Source organism: Cebus imitator, unplaced genomic scaffold, assembly GCF_001604975.1.
Source record: "Cebus imitator isolate Cc_AM_T3 unplaced genomic scaffold, Cebus_imitator-1.0 Scaffold140, whole genome shotgun sequence".
In the NCBI taxonomy this organism is placed as follows: Eukaryota; Metazoa; Chordata; class Mammalia; order Primates; family Cebidae; genus Cebus; species Cebus imitator.
Window position 1 is genome coordinate 3,204,607 of NW_016107455.1, and position 21,687 is coordinate 3,226,293.

At 39.2% G+C, this 21,687-nt stretch overlaps 1 protein-coding gene across 1 annotated transcript in view; it reads left to right on the forward strand.

The window, feature by feature from the left end:
• ATAD5 (ATPase family AAA domain containing 5) overlaps positions 1–21,223 on the forward strand; it is a 66,437-nt gene extending 45,214 nt beyond the window's left edge. Inside the window, exons 12-20 of the mRNA XM_017542017.2 lie at positions 2,964–3,140; positions 4,104–4,237; positions 4,698–4,791; positions 6,460–6,524; positions 13,673–13,853; positions 18,438–18,619; positions 19,454–20,289; positions 20,708–20,866; positions 20,979–21,223. Of these exons, the coding sequence (XP_017397506.1) occupies positions 2,964–3,140; positions 4,104–4,237; positions 4,698–4,791; positions 6,460–6,524; positions 13,673–13,853; positions 18,438–18,619; positions 19,454–20,289; positions 20,708–20,866; positions 20,979–21,057 (1,907 nt within the window). The 3' untranslated portion in view covers positions 21,058–21,223. The remainder of the gene's footprint in view (positions 1–2,963; positions 3,141–4,103; positions 4,238–4,697; positions 4,792–6,459; positions 6,525–13,672; positions 13,854–18,437; positions 18,620–19,453; positions 20,290–20,707; positions 20,867–20,978) is intronic.
• Positions 21,224–21,687: the final 464 nt, after the last annotated feature.

Sequence of the window (21,687 nt, forward strand, 5' to 3'; positions counted from 1 at the left end):
TTTTTTAATCATCAATTCTGCTCTTTCTGTACCTATAACTATTTCTTAACTTTCTTTGGTGATGTGGTTAAGATAGTTGGAAATTTATTATTTTCAGGTCTTGTGTGTCTTTGTTTTTGAGACAGTCTCAATCTGTTGCCAAGGCTGGAGTGTAGTGGCATGATTATGGCTCTCTGCCACCTTGAATTGGGCTTAAGGGAACACGCCACCTTAGCTTTTTGAGTAGCTAGGACTACAGACCCCTGTACTCAGCTAATTAAAAAAATTTTTCTTTGTAGAGAAAAGGTCTTGCTGTGTTGTCAGGCTAGTCTCAAACTCATGGCCTCCAGCAGTCCTCCTGCCTTGGCCTCCCATAGTGCTAAAATTACAAGTGTGAGCTGACACCACACCCAGCCTTTTCAGGTCTTTTAAACTGCAGTAGGCAAAACAGTAGCAACACTTAGTCTAGGGCTAGTTTTGCCCTACTACTTAGGCAAAACCTTTCTGAGTGCTTCAGTACTCCATTAGTTACGTTTGTCAGTCTACTTGATGGGAAGATGAATCATTCCCAGCTCTCTGTGAGCCTCAGAGATGGTTTCCTCTGATCTTTCAATGATGAGTACTCACTTTTAGACTTGAGGGGGACTCTGCAAATTTCCAGAGCTTTGCCCAGCTGTTTCTTCTGTATTCTTCCCAGCATCTCTGTCTACTTGGACTCCTCAGGTTTCTTTTTCTTTCTTTTTTTTTTGAGACAGCCTCACACTGTCACCTGGGCTGGAGTGCAGTAGTGTGATTTTGGCTCACTGCAACCTCTGCCTTCCAGGTTCAAGTGATTCTCCTGGCTCATCCTCCCAAGTAGCTGCTGATTACAGGTGCCCGGCACCATGCCCAACTAATGTTTTTGTGTTTTGAGTAGAGATGGGGTGGAGTTTCACTATGTTGGCCAGGCTGGTCTCAGACTCCTGGCCTCAGATCTGCCCACCTCAGCCTCCCAAAGTGCTGGGATTACAGGCGTGAGCCACCACACCCGGCCAACCTCCTTAGGTTTCTAGTGCAGTCTCAATTACAGAAAACATGGATTGGCTTTCCCCTTGCTATGGCAATTTTCTCAGGCCAGTAGGCTGGGCAGTCCTAGTGTTGCATGATGAAAAAGGCTTGAAAAGTGTTAGTTCATATACTATGTCCAGTTTTTTTGTTGTTCCTATTTTCAATGGGAGGATAAATCCAGTGCCAATTCTATACCTTGGCTAGAAGCAGAATCCTATCTTGTTTTCTCTTTGTGCTCATATTTTTCCATCTTTGGCTAGCAGGGAACTGTTTTGTTTTTTTTTTTAAAGACAGGGTTTCACCATGTTGGTCAGGCTGGTCTTGAACTCCCAACCTCAGGTGATCCGCCCTCCATGGCCTCCAAAGTGCTTGGATTACAGGCATGAGCCACCACGCCTGGCCCAGGGAACTGTTTTAATTGGTTTCTGTCCTTTTAACACAACCCAGCAATAGTTAATATTTTCCTTGCTTTCTGGCATGTCAGGATGTCCCAGACCTATAGTTAGCTATTTCTGCAAGAAGGTGGTTCTTTTGTTGTAAAATTTCTTTCTTTTTTTTTTTGAGACGGAATCTGGCTCTGTCATCCAGGCTGGAATGCAGTGGTGCGGTTTCAGCTCACTGCAACCTCTACCTCCTGGGTTCAAGGGATTCTCCTGCCTCAGCCTCCTGAGTAGTTGGGATTACAGGTGCTTGCCACCATGCCTGGCTAATTTTTGTATTTTTAGTAAAGACGGGGTTTCATTATTTTAGCCAGGCTGGTCTCGAACTGCCCACCTCGGCCTCCCAAAGTGTTGGGATTATAGGCATGAGCCACTGCGCCCTGCCAAATATTTTTATATTTTAAGATATTGTATGTCTTACCTGTGATGTTGAAATGTTCTATATTTATGAAATGATGGTGATGTCTGTGACAGGTTTTTTAACCTCAAGGTTTTCAGTAAGCTTATTGAACACCTAATATACAGGGGCTATGATAAGATCTGTGGAGGCAGAGGGTACAAAAAGAATAGGACACAGGTATGGAAATGTGAACATAAGATGGTATGTGAGGAAGATCCTATTCTGAGGCCATACAGTAATTAGGACTTGTAAGGACTAAAACCAGGTACTTAGTGGGGAAGAGAGGATATATGCTGTGGAAAAATGCCATGGGGATTCTGGAGAGTAGAGGTGAACTATTTATTTTTTAACTTTGTATCTATCTTCCAAAGTATCTCTAGAAATAGGTATTATTTGCTTACAATATTAATTTATTACAGGTCTAAATTAAAGTTGTACAACAAAGGTCTGTAATGTGCTCAGTGGATACTGTTATTTTCCTTCTACCCTCTTCTGACTTTAAGCAGGTGTAGAAAAAAATCATTGGAGGGATTGTGAACATTATTTGTTATAAGAATGTGTATTTCTGGCTCACACTTGTAATCTAGCACTTTAGGAGACTGAGGCGGGCAGATCGCTTGAGCTCAGGAGTTTGAGACCAGCCTGGACAACATGGCAAAACCCCGTCTCTAATAAAAATGCAAAAAATTAGCTAGGCATCGTGGCATGCCCCTGTAGTCCCAGCTACTTGGGCTGAGGCGGGAGGATTGCTTGAGCCTAGGAGGTTGAGACTGCAGTGAGCCAAGATAATACCACTTCACTCCCGCCTGGGTAACAAAGTGAGACCCTGTCTCAAAAAAAAAAAAAAAAAAAAAGAATATGTATTTATTTGGAGTAGAGTGTCTTCTCCAAATGACTGGCTTAACCTTCTGTACTGGTAAAATAAATAAATATAGTAATATTTGAATGTACAAAGTATTTGAATGTAAGAATGAAAGAAAATTTGTGTGCCTTGGATTTTTAACTGGTAAGAGTAGAAATATAGAATGTGGCTAATTATCTTGTTACCTGTATGATTTTTAGAATATTTATCATTAAATGCAATTTGTTTTGGGCAGAAAAAATAAGCTCGCCTAAGAAAGTTGTTACATCACCGAGAAAAGTTCCTCCACCATCACCAAAAAGTAGCGGACCAAAGCGAGCACTTCCTCCTAAAACCTTGGCAAATTATTTTAAGGTATCTTCCAAACGTAAAAATAATGAAGAAATAGGAATGCCTCTGGAAAATAATAAAGGTAAGACATTAAATTAACAAATTAAATTTTATATTTTTTAATAATGACCCTAATACATAAAAATGTGAACACATTTTATAAGTTCCTGTTGCTATTTATTGAATCTCAGCTACACTAAAGGCTGAAGGTTCTACATATAGAAGTTTTAATATTTTGTTTTACCTTTTTTTTTTTTTTTTNATGCCCATTTGGACTTAGTGATTGTATTCTAAGAATATTGAGAAAAATCTTATTAATCACAAGTTAGGTGTTTTTTGTTTGGTTTGTTTTGAGACAGGGTCTCTGTGTCGCCCAGGCTGGAGTGCAGTGACAGGATCTTGGCTCACTGCAACCTCCTCCTCCTGGGTTCAAGCAATTCTCCCACCTCAGCCTCCTGAGTAGCTGGAATTAGAGGCGTGTACCACCAAACCGGCTAATTTTTGTATTTTTAGTAAAGACGGGGTTTTGCCATATTGGCCAGACTGGTTTCGAACTGCTGACCTCAAGTGATTCACCCACCTCAGCATCCCAAAGTGCTGGGGTTACAGGCCTGAGCCACCACACCCAGCTTATTTCAGTTTTTGTTTGTTTGTTTGAGTCGGAATCTGACTTTGTCATTCAGGCTTGAGTGTAGTGGTGCTACCTTGGCTCACTGCAACCTCCGCCCTCCTGGGTTCAAGTGATTCTCCTGCCTCAGCCTCCTGAGTAGCTGAGATTACAGGCGTGTGCCACCACGCCCAGCTAATTTTTGTACTTGTAGTATAGTTGAGATTTTGCCATGTTGGCCAGGCTGGCCTCGAAGCCCTGACCTCAGGTGATCTGCCTGCCTCGGCCTCCCAAAGTGGTGGGATTACAGGCATGAGCCACCATGGCTTTCCTGTTTCAGTTTTGATCATAGATTTTAGTTTGAGCTTCTTCTGTAAAAATATCCAGTTTTTACCAAAAGTTGATTTTACCTAAAATTCTAATATTTTATTTATGCAGGAATAAAAAATTTTTTTGAACAGAAACAGATTACTCAGACTAAATCTACAAATGCAACTAATTCAAATGTCAAAGATGTTGGAGCTGAAGAACCCAACAGAAAAAATGCAACATCTCTTATTCTTTTTGAGGAGGTAGGCTTATAGAAGCATACATTTGTGAGAGCTCATGATAAAGACTTACTTTAAAGAATACTATATGTTTTCTTATAAAGAATTGTAAAATAGCTAAGAAGGTCAGGAATATGTGTATCTATTTGAAATTAAAGCAAATGAAACTGTCAACTCTAGAAGAATTTTTCAGGAAGATGATTAATGTAATTCACAGCTGCTAATTATTGTTAAATGATTGTATAAATTCAGATTCATATCTGTCTAGTTATAAGTGGTTGTGTTTTTAACATTTGATAGTTAATAATTTTAAAATTCATTATAGCGTGTGACATTATAAACTTTCAACATGGGCTGAATTCACACTGTTCATAAATTCATAAATTTTGTCTCTAACAGACAGAATATTTACTGTGTATACATAACTGATATTCAGTAAGTGTATTGTTACGTATTACATTAATATTCAATAAATTGTTTGTAGGTTGATGTAATCTTTGATGAAGATGCTGGGTTTTTGAATGCAATCAAAACATTCATGGCAACAACTAAACGACCTGTAATCCTTACTACAAGTGGTAGGTAGCAATGATTTTACTTAAACAGTTACTCAAATCTGTAGTTAATCTGGAGACTGGAGTAATTATAATTAACTCACCAAATAGCAATCACTTTTTAAAATTGGATACTACTTTGGGTTACTGTGTTGGGTGTTAGATATTTAGGAGGCAGAGAACAATCTCTAGAATGCAAATAAGAGATCTAGTAAAGGTATTTTGGTAGGGAAAATACTAGATTATTCTCCTTGCTTCCTTATCATAGCTATAATTAGATCACTAAATCTATTTAGTGGTCAGGATTTTTTATGGATCGCAATCTTTCCGCTTTTCTTAATACTGAACTTAGCCATTCTTTAGCCCCTGATAACACTTACTTTTTTTTTTTTTTTTTTTTTTTTTTTTTTTTTTTTTTTTTTTTTTTTTTTTTTTTTTTTTTTTTTTTTTTTTTTTTTTTTTTTTTTTTTTTTTTTTTTTTTTGAGACGGAGTTTCGCTCTTGTTACCCAGGCTGGAGTGCAATGGCGCGATCTCGGCTCACCGCAACCTCCGCCTCCCGGGTTCAGGCAATTCTCCTTCCCCAGCCTCCTGAGTCGCTGGGATTACAGGCATGCGCCACCATGCCCAGCTAATTTTTTGTATTTTTAGTAGAGACGGGGTTTCACCATGTTGACCAGGATGGTCTCGATCTCTCGACCTCATAATCCACCCGCCTCGGCCTCCCACAGTACTGGGATTACAGGCTTGAGCCACTGCACCCGGCCAACACTTTCTTATGGATTATTGCATATTTAGTTAGCTATCATCAGCCTAACGGAATTGATCTATCTTCTAAAAAATTATCACAGAATGTTTAATTTTAAAAACTCAATTTCTTTTTTAAAAAACTACAAATACTATATATTATAGTATTCTAATATTTTTCCAATTATAAACCTTCATGAGGCTAGGCTCTACTTACAAATTAATGCCCATTTGGACTTAGTGATTGTATTCTAAGAATATTGAGAAAAATCTTATTAATCACAAGTTAGGTGTTTTTTGTTTGGTTTGTTTTGAGACGTTTTGTTTTGTTTTGTTTTGTTTTGAGACGGAGTCTCGCTCTGTCGACCAGGCTGGAGTGCAGTGGTGCCATCTCAGCCTCCTGAGTAGCTGGGACTACAGGTACATGCCTCCACGCCAGGCTAATTTTGGTATTTTTAGTGTTTCACCATATTGGTCAGGCTTGTCTTGAACTCCTGACCTCAGGTGATCCACCAGCCTCAGCTTCCCAGAGTGCTAGGATTACAGGCGTAAGCCACTGTTCCCAGCTAGTAGTTTTATTAGAAGATCATAGTTGGTCAGGTGTGGTGGCTCATGCCTTTAATCCCAGTACTTTGGGAGGCTAAGGTGGGCACTTGAACCTGTAAGTTTGAGATCAGCCTCGGCATCATAGTGAGACCCCATCTCTATAACAAACTTAAAAATTAGCTGGGTGTGGCAGCTTGAGCTTATAGTCCTGGCTGCCTGGGAAGCTGAGGCAGAGGATCACTTGAGCCCAGGAGTTTGAGGCTGCAGTTAGGTATGACTGCACCACAGCACTGGGCAGTGGGGGTAGGGGGTGCTAAATATTTTCATAGGAAAGTATAACTGGAAAAGCTATTTAATGGTCTTAATGTTTAAGAATTTTTTTTGTGTATGTGTGTGTGTAGATCCAACATTTAGTTTAATGTTTGATGGCTGCTTTGAAGAAATCAAGTTCAATACTCCTTCCCTGGTAAGTTTTAAATTTTGATAATCATAAATTACATATCACAATCGTGTAAAAGTAGTTTATTATTAAATACAGCTATAATTTAGCCAGGCATGGTGTCTCATGCCTGTAGTCCCAGCTACTTGGGAGGCTGAGGCAGGAGGATCACTTGGGGGAGGAAGTTACAGTGAGCTGAAATTGTACCATTGCCCTCTAGTCTGGGTGACAGAGTGAGATTCTGTCTTTAAATAAATAAGGCAAGGCACAGTGGCTCATGCCTGTAATCCCAGTACTTTAGGAGGCTAAGGAGGGCAGATTGCTTGAGCTAAGGAGTTCAAGACCAGCTTGGGCAACATGGCAAAACCCTGTCTCTACATAAAAATACAAAAAAATTAGCCAGGCGTGGTGGCACATGCCTGTAGTCCTAGCTACTCAGGAGGCTGAGGTGAGACAATTGCTTGAGCCCAGGAGGTCAAGGCTGTGGCTGCAGTGAGCAGTGATTGTACTACTGCACTCCAGACGGGTGACAGAGCAAGACTCTGCCTCAAAAAAAAAAAAAAAAATAGCTGGCTGGTTATGGTGTCTCACACCTGTAATCCCAGCACTTTGGGAGGCCAAGGTGGGTGGATCACCCAAGGTTGGGAGTTCGAGATCAGCCTGACCAACATGGAGAAACCCTATCTCTATTAAAAATACAAAATTAGCCAGGCTTGGTGGTGCGTGCCTATAATCCCAGCTACTCCGGAGGCTAAGGCAGGAGAATTACTCGAACTTGGGAGGTGGAGGTTGCAGTGAGCCAAGATGACGCATTGCGCTCCAGCCTGGGCAACAAGAGTGAAACTCTGTCTTAAAAAAAAAAAAAGCTACAATTTAAATGTGGTTTCTAAGGAATATGTTAAAATTTTTAAGTTTCAGGAAACTTCCAATTATTTCTCTTTTTTTGCTTAAAAAATATTTTTCAAATATTTAAATTTAAAAAAATTTTTACCAGGCCCCAATGTTCACTAGGTTTTTTTGCCTGATAACAATGCTTTTCTGAGGTAAAATTTAAATACAGTTAAAAATACCCTTACATGAATAACCTAACAAATATATTGTGTACATATAACATACATAAAAAATCAGTGTCATTGTTATGCAGATCAAAATATAGAGCATTTCCATTATCTCCAAAAGTTCTCATGGACCCTTTCTAGTAAGCATCCCCTTCCCCACCAGAAGTAACCACCTTTTTTTTTTAACTTTAATAAAAAGTTTTGTGTGTGTGTGTGTGTGTGTGTGTGTGTGTGTGTGTTTTTCTTTTTTCTTGTTTTTCATTCTTCTAAAAAAATATATTTTAAAACTAACAATCAGTTGCTGGGCATGGTGGCTCATGCTTATAATCACAGCAGTTTGGGAGGTTGAGGTTAGAGGATTGTTTGAGGCCAACAGTTCCAGGCTGCAGCTATGATTGTGGTCAAGTCAGTTTTACTGTATGCGTTCTTTACTTTATCTTTTTAGATGAGGTCTCACTCTGTTTACTCAAGCTGGAGTGTAGTGGCACAGTCGGCTTGTTGCCCAGGCTGGAGAGCAGTGGCACCAGCTTGGCTCACTACTGCCTCCACTTCTGAGTTCAAGCAATTCTCCCACCTCAGTCTCCTGAGTAGCTGGGGTTGGAGATACACGCCACCATGCCCGCTAATTTTTTTTGTATTTGTAGTAGAGATGGGATTTCACCATGTTGGCCAGACTGGCTTTGAACTCCTGACCTCAGTCCACCTGCCTCAGCCTTCTAAAGTGCTGGGATTATAGGCGAGCCACCACACCAGGCACTGTTCTTACTTTTAAATTGTGTTTCTTAGCTGGAGGCGGTGGCTTATGCCTATAATCCCAGCACTTTGGGAGGCTGAGGCAGGCAGATTGCTTGAGCCCAGGAGTTTGAGACCAACCTGGGAAACGTGGTGAAACCCCGTCTCCACAAAAAACTTAAAAAATTAGCCAGGCATGGTAGTACACACCTGTAGTCCCAGCTACTGGAAGACTGAGGTGGGAGGATCACTTGAGCATGGGAGGCAGGGGTTGCAGTGAGCCAAGATCATGCCACTGCATTCTAGCCTGGGTGACAGAGCAAGATCCTGTCTCAAAAAAAAAAAAAAAAGTGTATCTCTTAAATATCACATAGTTGAATCTTTTTAAAATCTTGTCTAGGCCAGGCATGGTGGCTCATGCCTGTAATCCCAGCACTTTGGGAGGCCGAGGTGGGTGGATCACAAGGTCAGGAGATCAAGACCATCCTGGCTAACATGGTGAATTAAACCTCATCTCTACTAAAATACAAAAAACAAAATTAGCCAGGTTTGGTGGCCTGCACCTGTAGTCCCAGCTACTTGGGGTGCTGAGGCAGGGGAATCTCTTGAACCCGGGAGGTGGAGGTTGCCATGAGCCGAGATTACCCCATTGCATTCCAGCCTGGGCAATAGAGTGAGACTCCGTCTCAAAAAAAAAAAAAAATTTGTCTAAAGAAGCTGGGTGCTGTGGCTCACACCTGTAATCCTAGCACTTTGAGAGGCTTAGGATGTAAAAAGAAAAAAAATCAACTGGGTGTAGTGGCATGTTCCTGTAGTCCCAGCTACTTGGGAGGCTGAGGCAGGCGGATTGCTTGAGCCTGGGAGGTGGAGGTTGTAGTGAGGTGAGATTGCGCCACAGCACTCCAGCCTGGGCAACAGAGCAAGGCTCTGGAAGAAAAAGAAAATAACAATTTGTCAAGACAATTCTTCATTCTTCCTTTTCTGTAGTCTGTTGGATTAATCAAGTATATTATTTCATTTTACCTTCACTATTGGCTTTCAGCTATATGCTAATATGGTCTCCACTAGCCAAATGAAGCTATTGAGTTTTTAAAATGCAGCTAGTCTACATTTAATAAAAGATCACATTTTGTATGATAATAATTATATGAAATGTCCAGAGTAGGCAGATTTATAGAGACAGAAAGTATATTAATGGCTGCCTAAGGCTGGAGGAGCTAGATAGAAATAGGAAGCGACTGCTGATTGGTCTGGGGTTTCTTTGGGGGATGATGAAAATGCTCTTTAATTAGATAGTGATAATGGTTACAAAACTATAAATTTACTAAAACCATTGAATTTTACATGTTAAGTAGGTGAATTGTATAGTGTATGAATTACATCTCAATACAGCTTATTATATATTTTTAAAATGTGGCTAGTCTGAATTTGTGCTAAAGTGTAATACAAACACCAGATTTTTTTTTTTTTCTTTTTTTTAAAGACAGGGTCTCACTCTCTTTCCCTGACTGGGGTGTAGTGGCTCAATCTCAGCTCACTGGAACCTCTGCCTCCTGGGCTCAAGCAAGACTCAGCCTTCCGAACAGGAAGGCTAGACCACCTCAGCCTCCTGAGTAGCTGGGACCATAGGTGTGCGCCATCACGCTCAGCTAACTAAAAAAATTTTTTTGTAGAGATGGGGTATCACTATATTGCCCAGACTGGTCCTGAATTCCTGGGCTCAAGCAATCCTCCTGCCTCAGCAGGATCCAATCCCAAAGTGCTGGGATTGGATAACACCAGATTTTGAGGACTCAGTGCAAAAAATAGGAATGTAACACATCTCACTAATTTTTATGTTGGTTACATTTTGCAGTGATAATATTTGGATATATTGTTTTAAAGAAATGTAAAATTAATTTCACTTGTTTCTTTAATTTTTTAATGTGGCTCCTAGAAAATTTAAATTACATATATGGCTTGGTTTTTAAATTTTTTCTATTAAAAAATTTGCTTTTGTGCACTAAACAACAGTGTACAGTGGAGCAGTGTTAAGTATATATACATTGTTCTTGCAAAACTGAAATTCTGTGCTTGTTAAACGAAACTCCGTTTCCTCCTGTCCAATAGCTGCTGGCAACTACCATTACACTTTATTTATATGAATTTGACTACTCTAGATACCTCATATAAGTAGAATCATACTGATTTGGCTTTTTGTGACCGGCTTTTTTTTTTTTTTTTTTGTGACGGAATCTTGCTCTGTTGCCAGGTTGGAGTGCAGTGGTACCATCCACTGCAATCTCTGCCTCCTGGGTTCCAGCAATACTCTTGCCTCAGCCTCCTGAGTAGCTAGGACTGCAGGCGTGCGCCACCACGCCCAGCTAATTTTTGTATTTTTAGTAGAGACAGGGTTTCACCATGTTGGCCAGGATGGTCTCGATCTTTTGACCTCATGATCTACCAGCCTTGGCCTCCCAAAGTGCTGGGATGACAGGTGTGAGCCATGGCGCCTGGCCGTGACTGGCTTATTTCACTTAGCATAACATTCTCAATGTTAATCTATGCTGTAGTATGTATATAACTTACAGGGTGTTTGTTTTTTTTAGTTTTTTGAGATGGAGTCTCGCTCTGCCACCAAGCTGGAATGCAGTGGTGCGATTTCAGGCAAACTTTGCCTCCCAGGTTCAAGCGATTCTCCTGCCTCACCTTCCAAGTAGCTGGGATTACAGGCATGCGCCACCACGCCCGGCTAATTTTTGCATTTTTAGTAGAGATGGGGTTCCATCATGTTGGTCAGGGTGGTCTCAAACTCCTGACCTTGTGATCCGCCCAAAGTGCTGGTATTACAGGTATGAGCTACTGCGCCAACCAGCTTACAGTTTTTTGCTTGCATTATATTTTCTTTCCTTCCTTCCTTCCTTCCTTCCTTCCTTCCTTCCTTCCTTCCTTCCTTCCTCCCTCCCTCCCTCCCTCCCTCCCTCCCTCCTTCCTTCCTTCTCTCTCTCTCTTTCTTTCTCTCTCTCTCCTTCCTTCCTTCCTTCTTTCTTTTCTTTTCTTTTCTCTTTTCTTTTTCTTTTCTTTTCTTTTTTTTTTTCTTTTGAGATGGAGTCTTGCTCTGTCACCCAGGCTGGAGTGCAGTGTTAGAATCTCGGCTCAGTGCAACCTACACTTCCCAGATTCAAGCATTTCTCTTGCCTCAGCCTCCTGAGTAGCTGGGATTGCAGGTACACACTACCACACCCGGCTAATTTTTGTATTTTTAGTAGATATAGAGTTTCACCATATTGCCCAGGCTGTTCTTGAACTCCTGACCTCAAGTGATCTGCCTGCCTCGGCCTCCCAAAATGCTGGGATTACAGACCTGAGCCTCCACACCTGGCCCTTGAATTATATTTCTATTGGACAGTACTGCTGTAGATTCTAGATGTTCTTTTCCTTCATCCTTGCTAAATTCTTTTATTAGTTATAGTAGTTATTTTGTTAGTTTCTTAGATTTTTACTTTTTTTCTATTTTTTAAATTTTTATTAGAGACAGGAAAAAAGGAAGGAAGGAAGGAAGAAGGGAAGGAAGGGAAGGAAAGGAAGGAAAGGTTGGCCCGGTGCCGTGGCTCACTCCTGTAATCCAAGCACTTTGGAGGCCAAGGTGGGTGGATCACCTGAGGTTCGGGAGATCGAGACCAGCCTGACCAACATGGTGAAACCCCATCTTTTTTAAAAAAAAAAAAGAGAGAGAGACAGGGTCTGGCTCTGCCACCCAGGTTGGAGGGCAATGGTGTGATCATACCTCACTGTAACTTCAAACTCCTAGCCTCAAGTGATCCTACCCCCTTGGCCTCCCAAAGTGCTGGGATTACAGGCATGAGCCACCATGCTTATCAGTTTCTTAGGGTTTTCTATCTACTGACTCATGTTATCTGCAAACAGAGATAGTTTTCTTTCCTTTGTTTTTTCTGCCTTTTACTTCTTTTTGTTGCCATATTTTATAGGCTAGGACCTTCAATATGATGTTAGGTAGAAGTGATAACAATGGACATCCTTAGCTGGTGCTTGATCTTAGATGGAAAGTGTTCATTATTTTACTATTGAATTCCAAGTTAGCTGTAGGTTCTTCATACCTTCTTTTTATCAGATTAAGGAAATTCCTTTTATTCCAATTTTCTTAGAATTTTTATCGAGAGTGGGTGTTGGATTTTGTCAGAAGCTTCTTTTGCATGTGTTGAAATCATATTTTTCTACTTTTATCTATCCCTATGGCTAATTACACTGACTAATGAGAAACCCCACTTGGTCACTGACGTATTATCCTCTTTATATATTTATGGATTAGATTTGTGATTAATTTATTAAGAATTTATATGTTTATTTTCTTGAGGAATACTACTTTGTAACTTTCTTTTTTCTATTTTTTAAGAATTATCTTTGTTAGCTTTAAGCATTTGGTTAAGCTGCCCTCAAAATGAGTTGAGAAATGTTTCCTTCTCTTTTTTCTAAGAGTTTGTATAGGATTGACATTCTTTGTTTTTTGGTCCTTGATATAATTCATCAGTGAATTTACGAGTTTTCTTTGTGGGAAAATCTTTGATAAATTGATTTTTTTTTTTTTTTAAGACAGAGTCTCACTGTGTTGCCCAGGCTGGAGTGCTGGAGTGCAACAGTACAATCCCTGCTCACTGTAACCTCCGCCTCCCAGGTTCAAGCAATTCTCCTACCTCAACCTCCTGAGTAGCTGGGTTTAGAGATCTGATATTGCCATGTTGGCCAGGCTGGTCTTGAACTCCTGACCTCAGGTGATCCCTTTGCCTTGGCCTCCCAGAATTTCTCTGCCAGGCACAATGGCTCATGCCTAATCCCAGCACCTTGGGAGGCTTAAGGCAGGAGGATTGCTTGATGCCAATAGTTCGAGACCAGCCTGGGCAATATAGTGAGACCCCCATCTCTACCAAAAAAAAAAACCCATATATTAACCAAAAAAAAAAAAAAATTAATTACTTTTATGCACTCAATGTAATTTCTAACCTGGTTTTTTAAAAATTATGTATTTTTCAGTATTATAATATTCATATTTATAATTTTATTATAAGATATTCAATGAAGCTATACTGTTGCTTAATCAAGGGGTTTTGTCACAGTTTACAAAACTGCCTCCAGTGTTCAGGTTGGAGAATCTCCTATAAAAGCTTCCTTGCTGTCTTGCACAAGATACAGTTAGTAAAAGAAATATATGTAAATGCTTTTAACAGTATATTCCCTTATATTTTTAAAAGCAATTTCATCCTCAAGAAGAGCATTTAAGATAATGTGAATTTTAGCAAAATTTGTCTCACTTTAGATACTATTTGTAGGTATTATTGCTGTATTTCTTTAAACTTAGCAGTTAACCCCATTTCTTTCTCTGTTTTGAAGCTAAATGTTGCCAGCTACCTACAAATGATTTGCTTAACTGAGAATTTTAGAACTGATGTAAAAGACTTTGTAACCTTGTTAGCTGCAAATAATTGCGATATCAGAAAAAGTATCCTTTACTTACATTACTGGATTAGAAGTGGAGGCGGATTTTTAGAAGAAAGACCATTAACCCTTTATCGTAAGTTGATTTGTTATTAAATAAATTTCTATTATGGGACCCTTTTTAAAAATCTGTGCTATGACTGGGTGCAGTGGCTCATGGCTGTAATTCCAACACTTTGGGAGAATGAGGTGGGAGTATCTCTTGAGGCCAAGAGGTCCAGATCAGTCTGTGCAACATAGTGAGACCCCTGTGTTTATGAAAATTTATGGGAGGCCAAGGCGGGAGGATCACTTGAAGCCAGGAGTTCAAAACCAGCCTGGGCAAGAAAGTCAGACCCCATCTCTCCAAAAAAAAAATTGTTTTGATTAGCTGGGCATGGTGGAGTGCACCTGTAAGGTGGGCTACTCAGGAGGCTAAGGTGGGAGGATCACATGATCCCAAGAGTTTGAGGCTGTAGTGAGCTATGATTGTACCACTGCACTCCAGCCTAGACAATAGAGCAATACCCTGTGTCATAAAAAAAAAATTTTTTTTAATTAAAAAAACTCTGTGCTATACTAGAATAGTTGAAAGATTATAAAACTTTTAAGCATCTTGTTATGTTAATCTTCAAAATAAATATGCATATGTTAACTTTGTTCATAAAATGTTTCGGCCTGGAACAGTGACTCACAACTGTAATCCCAGCACTTTGGGAGGCCAAGTAGGATGGATCGCTTGAGCTCAGGAGTTTGAGACCAGCCTGGGCAACATAGCAAAACCCATCTCTACAAAAAATTGGCTGTACATGGTGATGCGTGCCTGTGGTCCTAGCTACTCAGGAGGTGGAGATGGGAGGATCACTAGAACATGGGAGATTGGGGCTACAGTGAGCCAAGATCATGCCACTGCACTGCAGCCTGGGTGATAGAATGAGACTCTGACTCAAAAAAAAAAAATTTGTAAACACCAAATTCAAGTAAATAGAATTAAACTGGACCTAGAAAGCTGGATTTTTTCCCTGGCTATGCTACTCTTTACAATTAATAGGTAAGCTCCAAAATTCACTTTACTTTTTTGAGCTTGTTTCTTCACCTCAAAAATGAGAGATTTGAACTAGATAATCTGTAAGTTACTTTTCCTTTTGTAGTTGTGCTTTTAAGATGATCTCATTGTTTAATTTAAAAAAACACATACAGGCTGGGTGCAGTGGGTCACGCCTGTAATTCCAGCACTTTGGGAGGACGAGGTGGGCGGATCACGAGGTTAGGAGATTAAGACCATCATGGACAATGTGATGAAACCCTGTCTCTACTAAAAATACAAAAATCAGCTGTGCGTGGCAGAACACACCTGTAGTCCCAGCTACTCAGGAGACTGAAGCAGGAGAATTTCTTGAACCCTGCACTTGGAGGCTACAGTGAGCCAAGATCATGCTACTGCTCTCCAGCCTGGGCAACAGAGCAAGACTCTGCCTCAAATAAATAAATACATAAAATAAACACACACAAATTCCCACCCTATTCCCCTTTCCTCTTCAAAAGTTTTTCTTTTTTCTTTTTTGAGGTGGGGTCTCAATATATTGCCCAGGCTGGAGTGTAGTGACTGTTCACGGGCGGGATCATAGTGCAGGATAGCCCTGAACTGCTGGGCTCAAGTGATCCTCGTGTCCTAGCCTCCTCAGTAGGCCACTGTGTCCAGCTTCCTCCCCAGAAATTAGACTGTTAAATTTTCAAACTGTTACTTACACATTTATTAACATACAATTTCTTATAAACAAATAATACTATAATTATTATTTAACAACTTTTTCACTTACTAAAAACATTGATTTTTCTACATGAGTATGTATACATGTAGTATTCCTTTTATGTGACTATAATGTACAATCACTTTTAGCTTCAGGAGTCTTTAAATTCTATCTTTCCTGGGAATTTTTTATTTCAGAAATGCTTTTATTTTAGTTTTTCAGTCATCATTTGTTACCTAATTCAAGTCACAGACACTTTTTGAGTACCTTCTCCATGCCAGGTCCTGTGTTTACATGGTTAAGACATGGTTCCTTGCCTGAAGAAGTTTTAGTTTGTGGTTTCCATGTTCCATAGTCACAGTTCTCTAGTTACAGATCCTACTCTGGTAAATACACAAATATTTCAAGGAAACCAAGGTGAAATTATGTCATATTAATTCCTTTTTTTCCTTTAATTAATTAATTTAACATTTTAACATGTTCTTTTTTTTTTTTTTTTTTTTTTTTTTTTTTTTCGTTTTTTTTTTTTTTTTTTTTTTGAGACAGGGTCTTACCCTATTGCTCAGACTGGAGTGCACTGGTGGTGCAGTCATGGCTCACTGCAGCCTCAATCTCCTGGGCTCAAGCCATTCTCGAGCCTCCTGAGTAGTTGGGACCACAGGGCATGCACCACCATGCCTGATTAATTTTTGTATTTTTTGTAGAGACAGGGGTCTCACTAAGTTGTCCAGCCTGGTATTGAACTTCTGGGCTCAAGCGATCCACCCACTTCAGCCTCCCAAAGTGCTGGGATTACAGGCATGAGCCACCTCATCCAGCTTCATATTATTATTTTTCAAAGTAGATATTCTATTCGGTGTAAGCTCATAGCTTTAACCATTTCTCAAAAGTAAATATAATGCATAACACATGGAAAATATCCTGGTATAACAAATTAGTTAATAACTTTTTGATATACCACTGGATATAAATTGTTACAGCAAGAACTTTAGAAGACAGAAAATAAGTATATATAGGTTCTCTTCTTAAAAATATCTTTTTTATATACATTTCATTCCTGTGTTTATTTTTTAAAAAAATAAACACAGATACATAAAGTAAAACAATATTCCCCTGCTTCTTTAAAGTAGCCACTGTTAGACGTTTATGCATATAAAATACAGATACATACTTATTTAGCAAAATTAACCAGTACTATATATGTTGTTAGACAGTTATTTTATTTTTTTTTGAGACAGAGTTTCGCTCTTGTTCCGCAGGCTGGAGTGCAATGGCGCGATCTCGGCTCACCGCAATCTCCGCCTCCTGGGCTCAGGCAATTCTCCTGCCTCAGCCTCCTGAGTAGCTGGGATTACAGGCATGCGCCACCATGCCCAGCTAATTTTTGTATTTTTAGTAGAGACGGGGTTTCACCGTGTTGACCAGGATGGTCTCGATCTCTTGACCTCGTGATCCACCCACCTTGGCCTCCCACAGTGCTGGGATTACAGGCGTGAGCCACCGTGCCCGGCCTAGACAGTTATTTTTAAGTTTATTGTCAGCACATACAGTTCTATCCCACTGTTTTTCACAGCTGCATGCTTTTCTATAGAATACAGTGGATGTAACATAATTTGATTAACCATTACTTATAGACATTTAAATTATCTTCAATTGTGATTAAAACAGTGAATATCTTTATACATATATCCTTGAATATGTCAGTAATTCTGATGGAGAGAATTCTAGAAGTATGACTGCTGGGTCACAAAGGCTGTCTACACTTTACATTTTGATAGTTGTTGTCAGACTGCCCTCTGACAATAATTGTACCAACTTATGCTCCCATGCATAGTATATGATGGTTTTTTCTCTGTGCTGCTGACAGAACTAGATTATCATTCTTTTAATTTTGCCAATTTAAGAAGTGAAATATGTACAGTATCTTATTTCGAATTTGTACTTCCGTCCTTAGTGGTGAAATTGTGTATCTTTTATTTAGGACTTTGAAATTATTAGTATTATTACTATTTTTTGAGATGGAGCCTTGCTCTGTTGCCCAGGCTAGAGTACAGTGGTGTGATCTTGGCTCACTGCAGCCTCTGCCTCCTGGGTTCAAGTGATTCTCCTATAAGTAGCTGGGATTACAGGCGTGCACAGTCACACCCAGCTAATTTTTTGTATTTTTAGTAGAGATGGGGTTTCACCATGTTGGCCAGGCTGGACTTGAAATCTCGACCTCAGGTGATCCATCCACCTTGACCTCCCAAAGTGCTGGGATTATAGGTGTGAGCCATTGAGCCCAGCTGAAGTTGTTATTTTTTTTTTTCCCCAGTCAGAGTCTCGCTCTGTTGCCCAGGCTGGAGTACAGTGGCATGATCTCAACTCACTGCAACCTCTGCCTTCCAGGTTCAAGCTATTTGCCAGCCTCAGCCTCCCTAGTAGCTGGGACTACAGGTGTGCGCCACCACACCTGGCTAATTTTTGTATTTTGAGTAGAGATGAGGTTTTACCACCTTGGCTAGGCTGGTCTGAAACTTGACCTCAAGTGACCTGCTCGCCTTGGCCTGACTTGAGGTCAGGAGTTCAAGACCAGCTTGGCCAACATGGTGAAACCCTGTCTCTACTAAAAATACAAAAAGGTGTGATGGCACGTACCTGTAATCCAGCTACTCGGGAGGCTAACACAGGAAAATCGCTTGAACTCAGGATGTGGAGGTTGCAGTGAGCTGAAATCCCACCACTGCACTCCAGCCTGGGTGACAGAGTGATACTCTGTCAAATGAATGAATGAATGTTATATTATACCCTTAATGAATTAAACACATATGTGGAGAAGAACAAAATGGGGGTATTGATCCAGAAGATGTCAAAGGATCTCAGTCTTTAAATAATTGTTTGATACAATTTGCTTAATATATATATAGCTAAGATTTTCTTTTATTTTGTAGGAGGAAATAGCAGAAATGTACAACTAGTTTGCTCTGAAGATGGCCTTGATAACAAAATTCACCCTAAAAATACTAAAAGGAAACGTGCAGACCTTCCGAAATGTGACAGTGGCTGTGCTGAGACCTTGTTTGGCCTTAGGAACATTTTTTCCCCATCTGAAGACTTGTTTTCATTTTTAAAGGTATTTTCAATGTCTATCTTGCAATGTTGAATTTATATTCCTTTTCATATTCCCAACACTAGATTCCTACCTTTTGAATCTCAAGTTTAACTTAAATTGCCTATAATTTGTATAAGCAATATCTGATTTTAACGCTTTCTACCACTTTGACAAATGGTACATAGGCATTGCTCTGACCGCATATTATAGGATTTAGAATAGATTTCAGAAAATTTTTCAGATAGACTATTTCAGAGAAGTCGTTTTAAATAAATGAGCTGCTTCTTTTTTTTTTTTTTTTTTTTTTTAAATATAAAGACGGAGTCTTGCTCTGTCGCCCAGGCTGGAGTGCAGCAGCGCCATCTTGGCTCACTGCAACCTCTGCCTCCCGGGTTCAAGCAATTCTGTGCCTCAGCCTCCCAAGTAGCTGAGATTACAGGTGCCCACCACCACGCCCAGCTAATTTCTGTATTTTTAGTAGAGACGGGGTTTCACCATCTTGGTCAGGATGAGTCTTGAACTCCTGCTTGAACTCCTGACCTCATGATCCACCCACCTTGGCCTCCCAAAGTGCTGGGATTGCAGGCATGAGCCATTGCGCCCAGCATAAATGAGCTTCTAATTATAATTGGAGTATATACTAAATACATAGAGAATTCTCCAAATTAACAGTCTAAATTTAATTGTTAGACTTATAGTAATATTTTGATGTATTAAGTATAGATAAATAAAATTATGATGGGTAGAGTCTCAGTACTTTGAAATTAGAATAGGCATAACACTGTATTCATATGGGTAGAAAAGTGTTCAAACACTGTACTGCTGTAACTTTCTTTACTCAAAATTCTTTTTCAGCACAAAATCACAACAAAGGAAGAATGGCATAAACTCATCCAGCTTCTTACTGAATTCCAAATGCGGAATGTAGATTTTTTATATAATAATCTTGAGTTTATTCTGCCATTACCAGTTGACACCATTCCAGAAACGAAAAACCTTTGTGGCTCAGCAGTAACTGTGGATACCAGTGGAGCAAGAAAAAATATGAAATGCCTTGGTAGGAAACATTCTGAAAGAGAACAGCCATTGAAAAAGTCACAGAAAAAGAAACAAAAGAAAAAATTGGTAACATTAGACGATAGTGACTTATTTGACACTGACTTGGACTTTCCTGATGAATTTACTAGCCTGTCCCCTGTGTCATCTTCCTCAAATTCAGAAGAAAACAAAGCCAGAGACAAAGGAAGCAATCCAGAGACAAAGAAATCTATTTCTTGTCCTCCCAGAACACCTGCAGGAAAGAAAAGTTCTCCCCTTGTTTCTCATTGTTTAAATTCTCTCTCTGAATTCATGGATAATATGTCCTTCTTAGATGCCCTTTTAACTGATGTAAGGGAACAAAAGGAATACGGTAGAAATGACTTTAGCTGGACAAATGGAAAGGTTAAAAGCGGACTTTGTGATGAATTTAGTCTTGAGAGTAATGATGGATGGACTTCTCAAAGCTCTGGAGAATTAAAGGCAGCTGCAGAAGCACTCAGCTTTACTAAATGTTCTTCTACTATTTCAAAAGCATTGGAAACCTTGAATTCTTGCAAGAAATTGGGAAAAGATCCAACCAACGATCTTACTTTTTATGTTTCACAAAAGCGCAATAATGTATACTTTACTCAGTCAGCAGCTAACTTAGAGTAAGTCTCACTTCCTTTACTTTTTATTCTTTAGTAATAAATGGTAAAGGGGAAATCATTATTTTTTTCTTAATTTAAAAATGCTGTACTACTGATTATGGTAAGCCGTTATCATTAATAATGTAGCTTCTAATGAGACAGTTAAGGAGACCAGGTTGATTGTTGGGAAGAGAAATAATGAATGATTGGGGTGGATCTGGGTAACGCTTGAATGATGCAGGAAGAAATTTGGTCTTGCTGTGATAGATAGCAGATAGTTACTGAGATTTTTTCAGTATGGGAGTGATTGATGTGTTGACAGGAAATTAATCTGGAAATGTCATCTGGTCTAGGCCAGAGGCAAGAAACTAAACTGGCTGTGTTTGGAATTACTGCATTTGTATTGGGCATTAAAAAAAGCAATGCATTACTTTTACAGCAATGCTTGGAAGAGGATAGCAGTCATTAAAAGTGTATTTTCTAGTCGATCTCTTCTCTATGTGGGTAATAGACAAGCTAGTATAATTGAATACCTGCCAACCCTTCGAAACATCTGTAAGACTGAGAAGCTAAAAGAACAAGGAAAAAGCAAAAGAAGGTAAAGGCTCTATTAAAAACAACATTTTAGATAGCTTTTTTAAGATTAATACATATTTTCATAAGATGAAAATATTAATATTAAATTGTATTTTTCTTTGTAATTTTGACAGATTCCTGCACTATTTTGAAGGAATTCATCTTGACATTCCAAAAGAGACTGTGAATACTTTGGCAGCTGACTTCCCTTAATGTTCCATACTAACAATGCTTTGTATAGATTATTATGTGGTTCTTAAGATACATTTTTATATTATGTGGATCTTCATGGAAAAGTTTATTTCTCAATGTACATTTTAAACAATTTGTATATTTTTTTATTGGTGTGCAAATATTTAAAATATTTGAGTTACAAATTGTATATGATTGTGGTAATTTTTTTTCTGAATTTTTTGTATTATCTGACTTAGCTTTGTTGGAGTATTTTTTGTATGTGAATGAACTGTTTCTGAAAGGTGGAGTTCATTAAGATGAACTCTTTCAAGTGCTTATATTATATATTAGTTTAATATTCAGATACATTATCTTGGCTGGTCCAATGGTAGTGGGTCATCAGAACTTACTAACATTAGTGTCACTAAAGTTGGTATACAACCCCCACTGCTAAATTTGGCTTTAAAAAAAAAAAACGTAAAACAAAAATATTATCTCGTGAATTATATTTTTAACACAGAAGTTAAGGATCCTAATATTGTACAGTGGTTTTTTTTTTTTTTTTTGAGAAGAACTTTTTTCCTTTCTCCAGGCTTTTTTTTTATGACCTGATAGCGGCTCAATGCAACTTCCACCTCCTGGGTTCAAGTGATTCTCCTATAAGTAGCT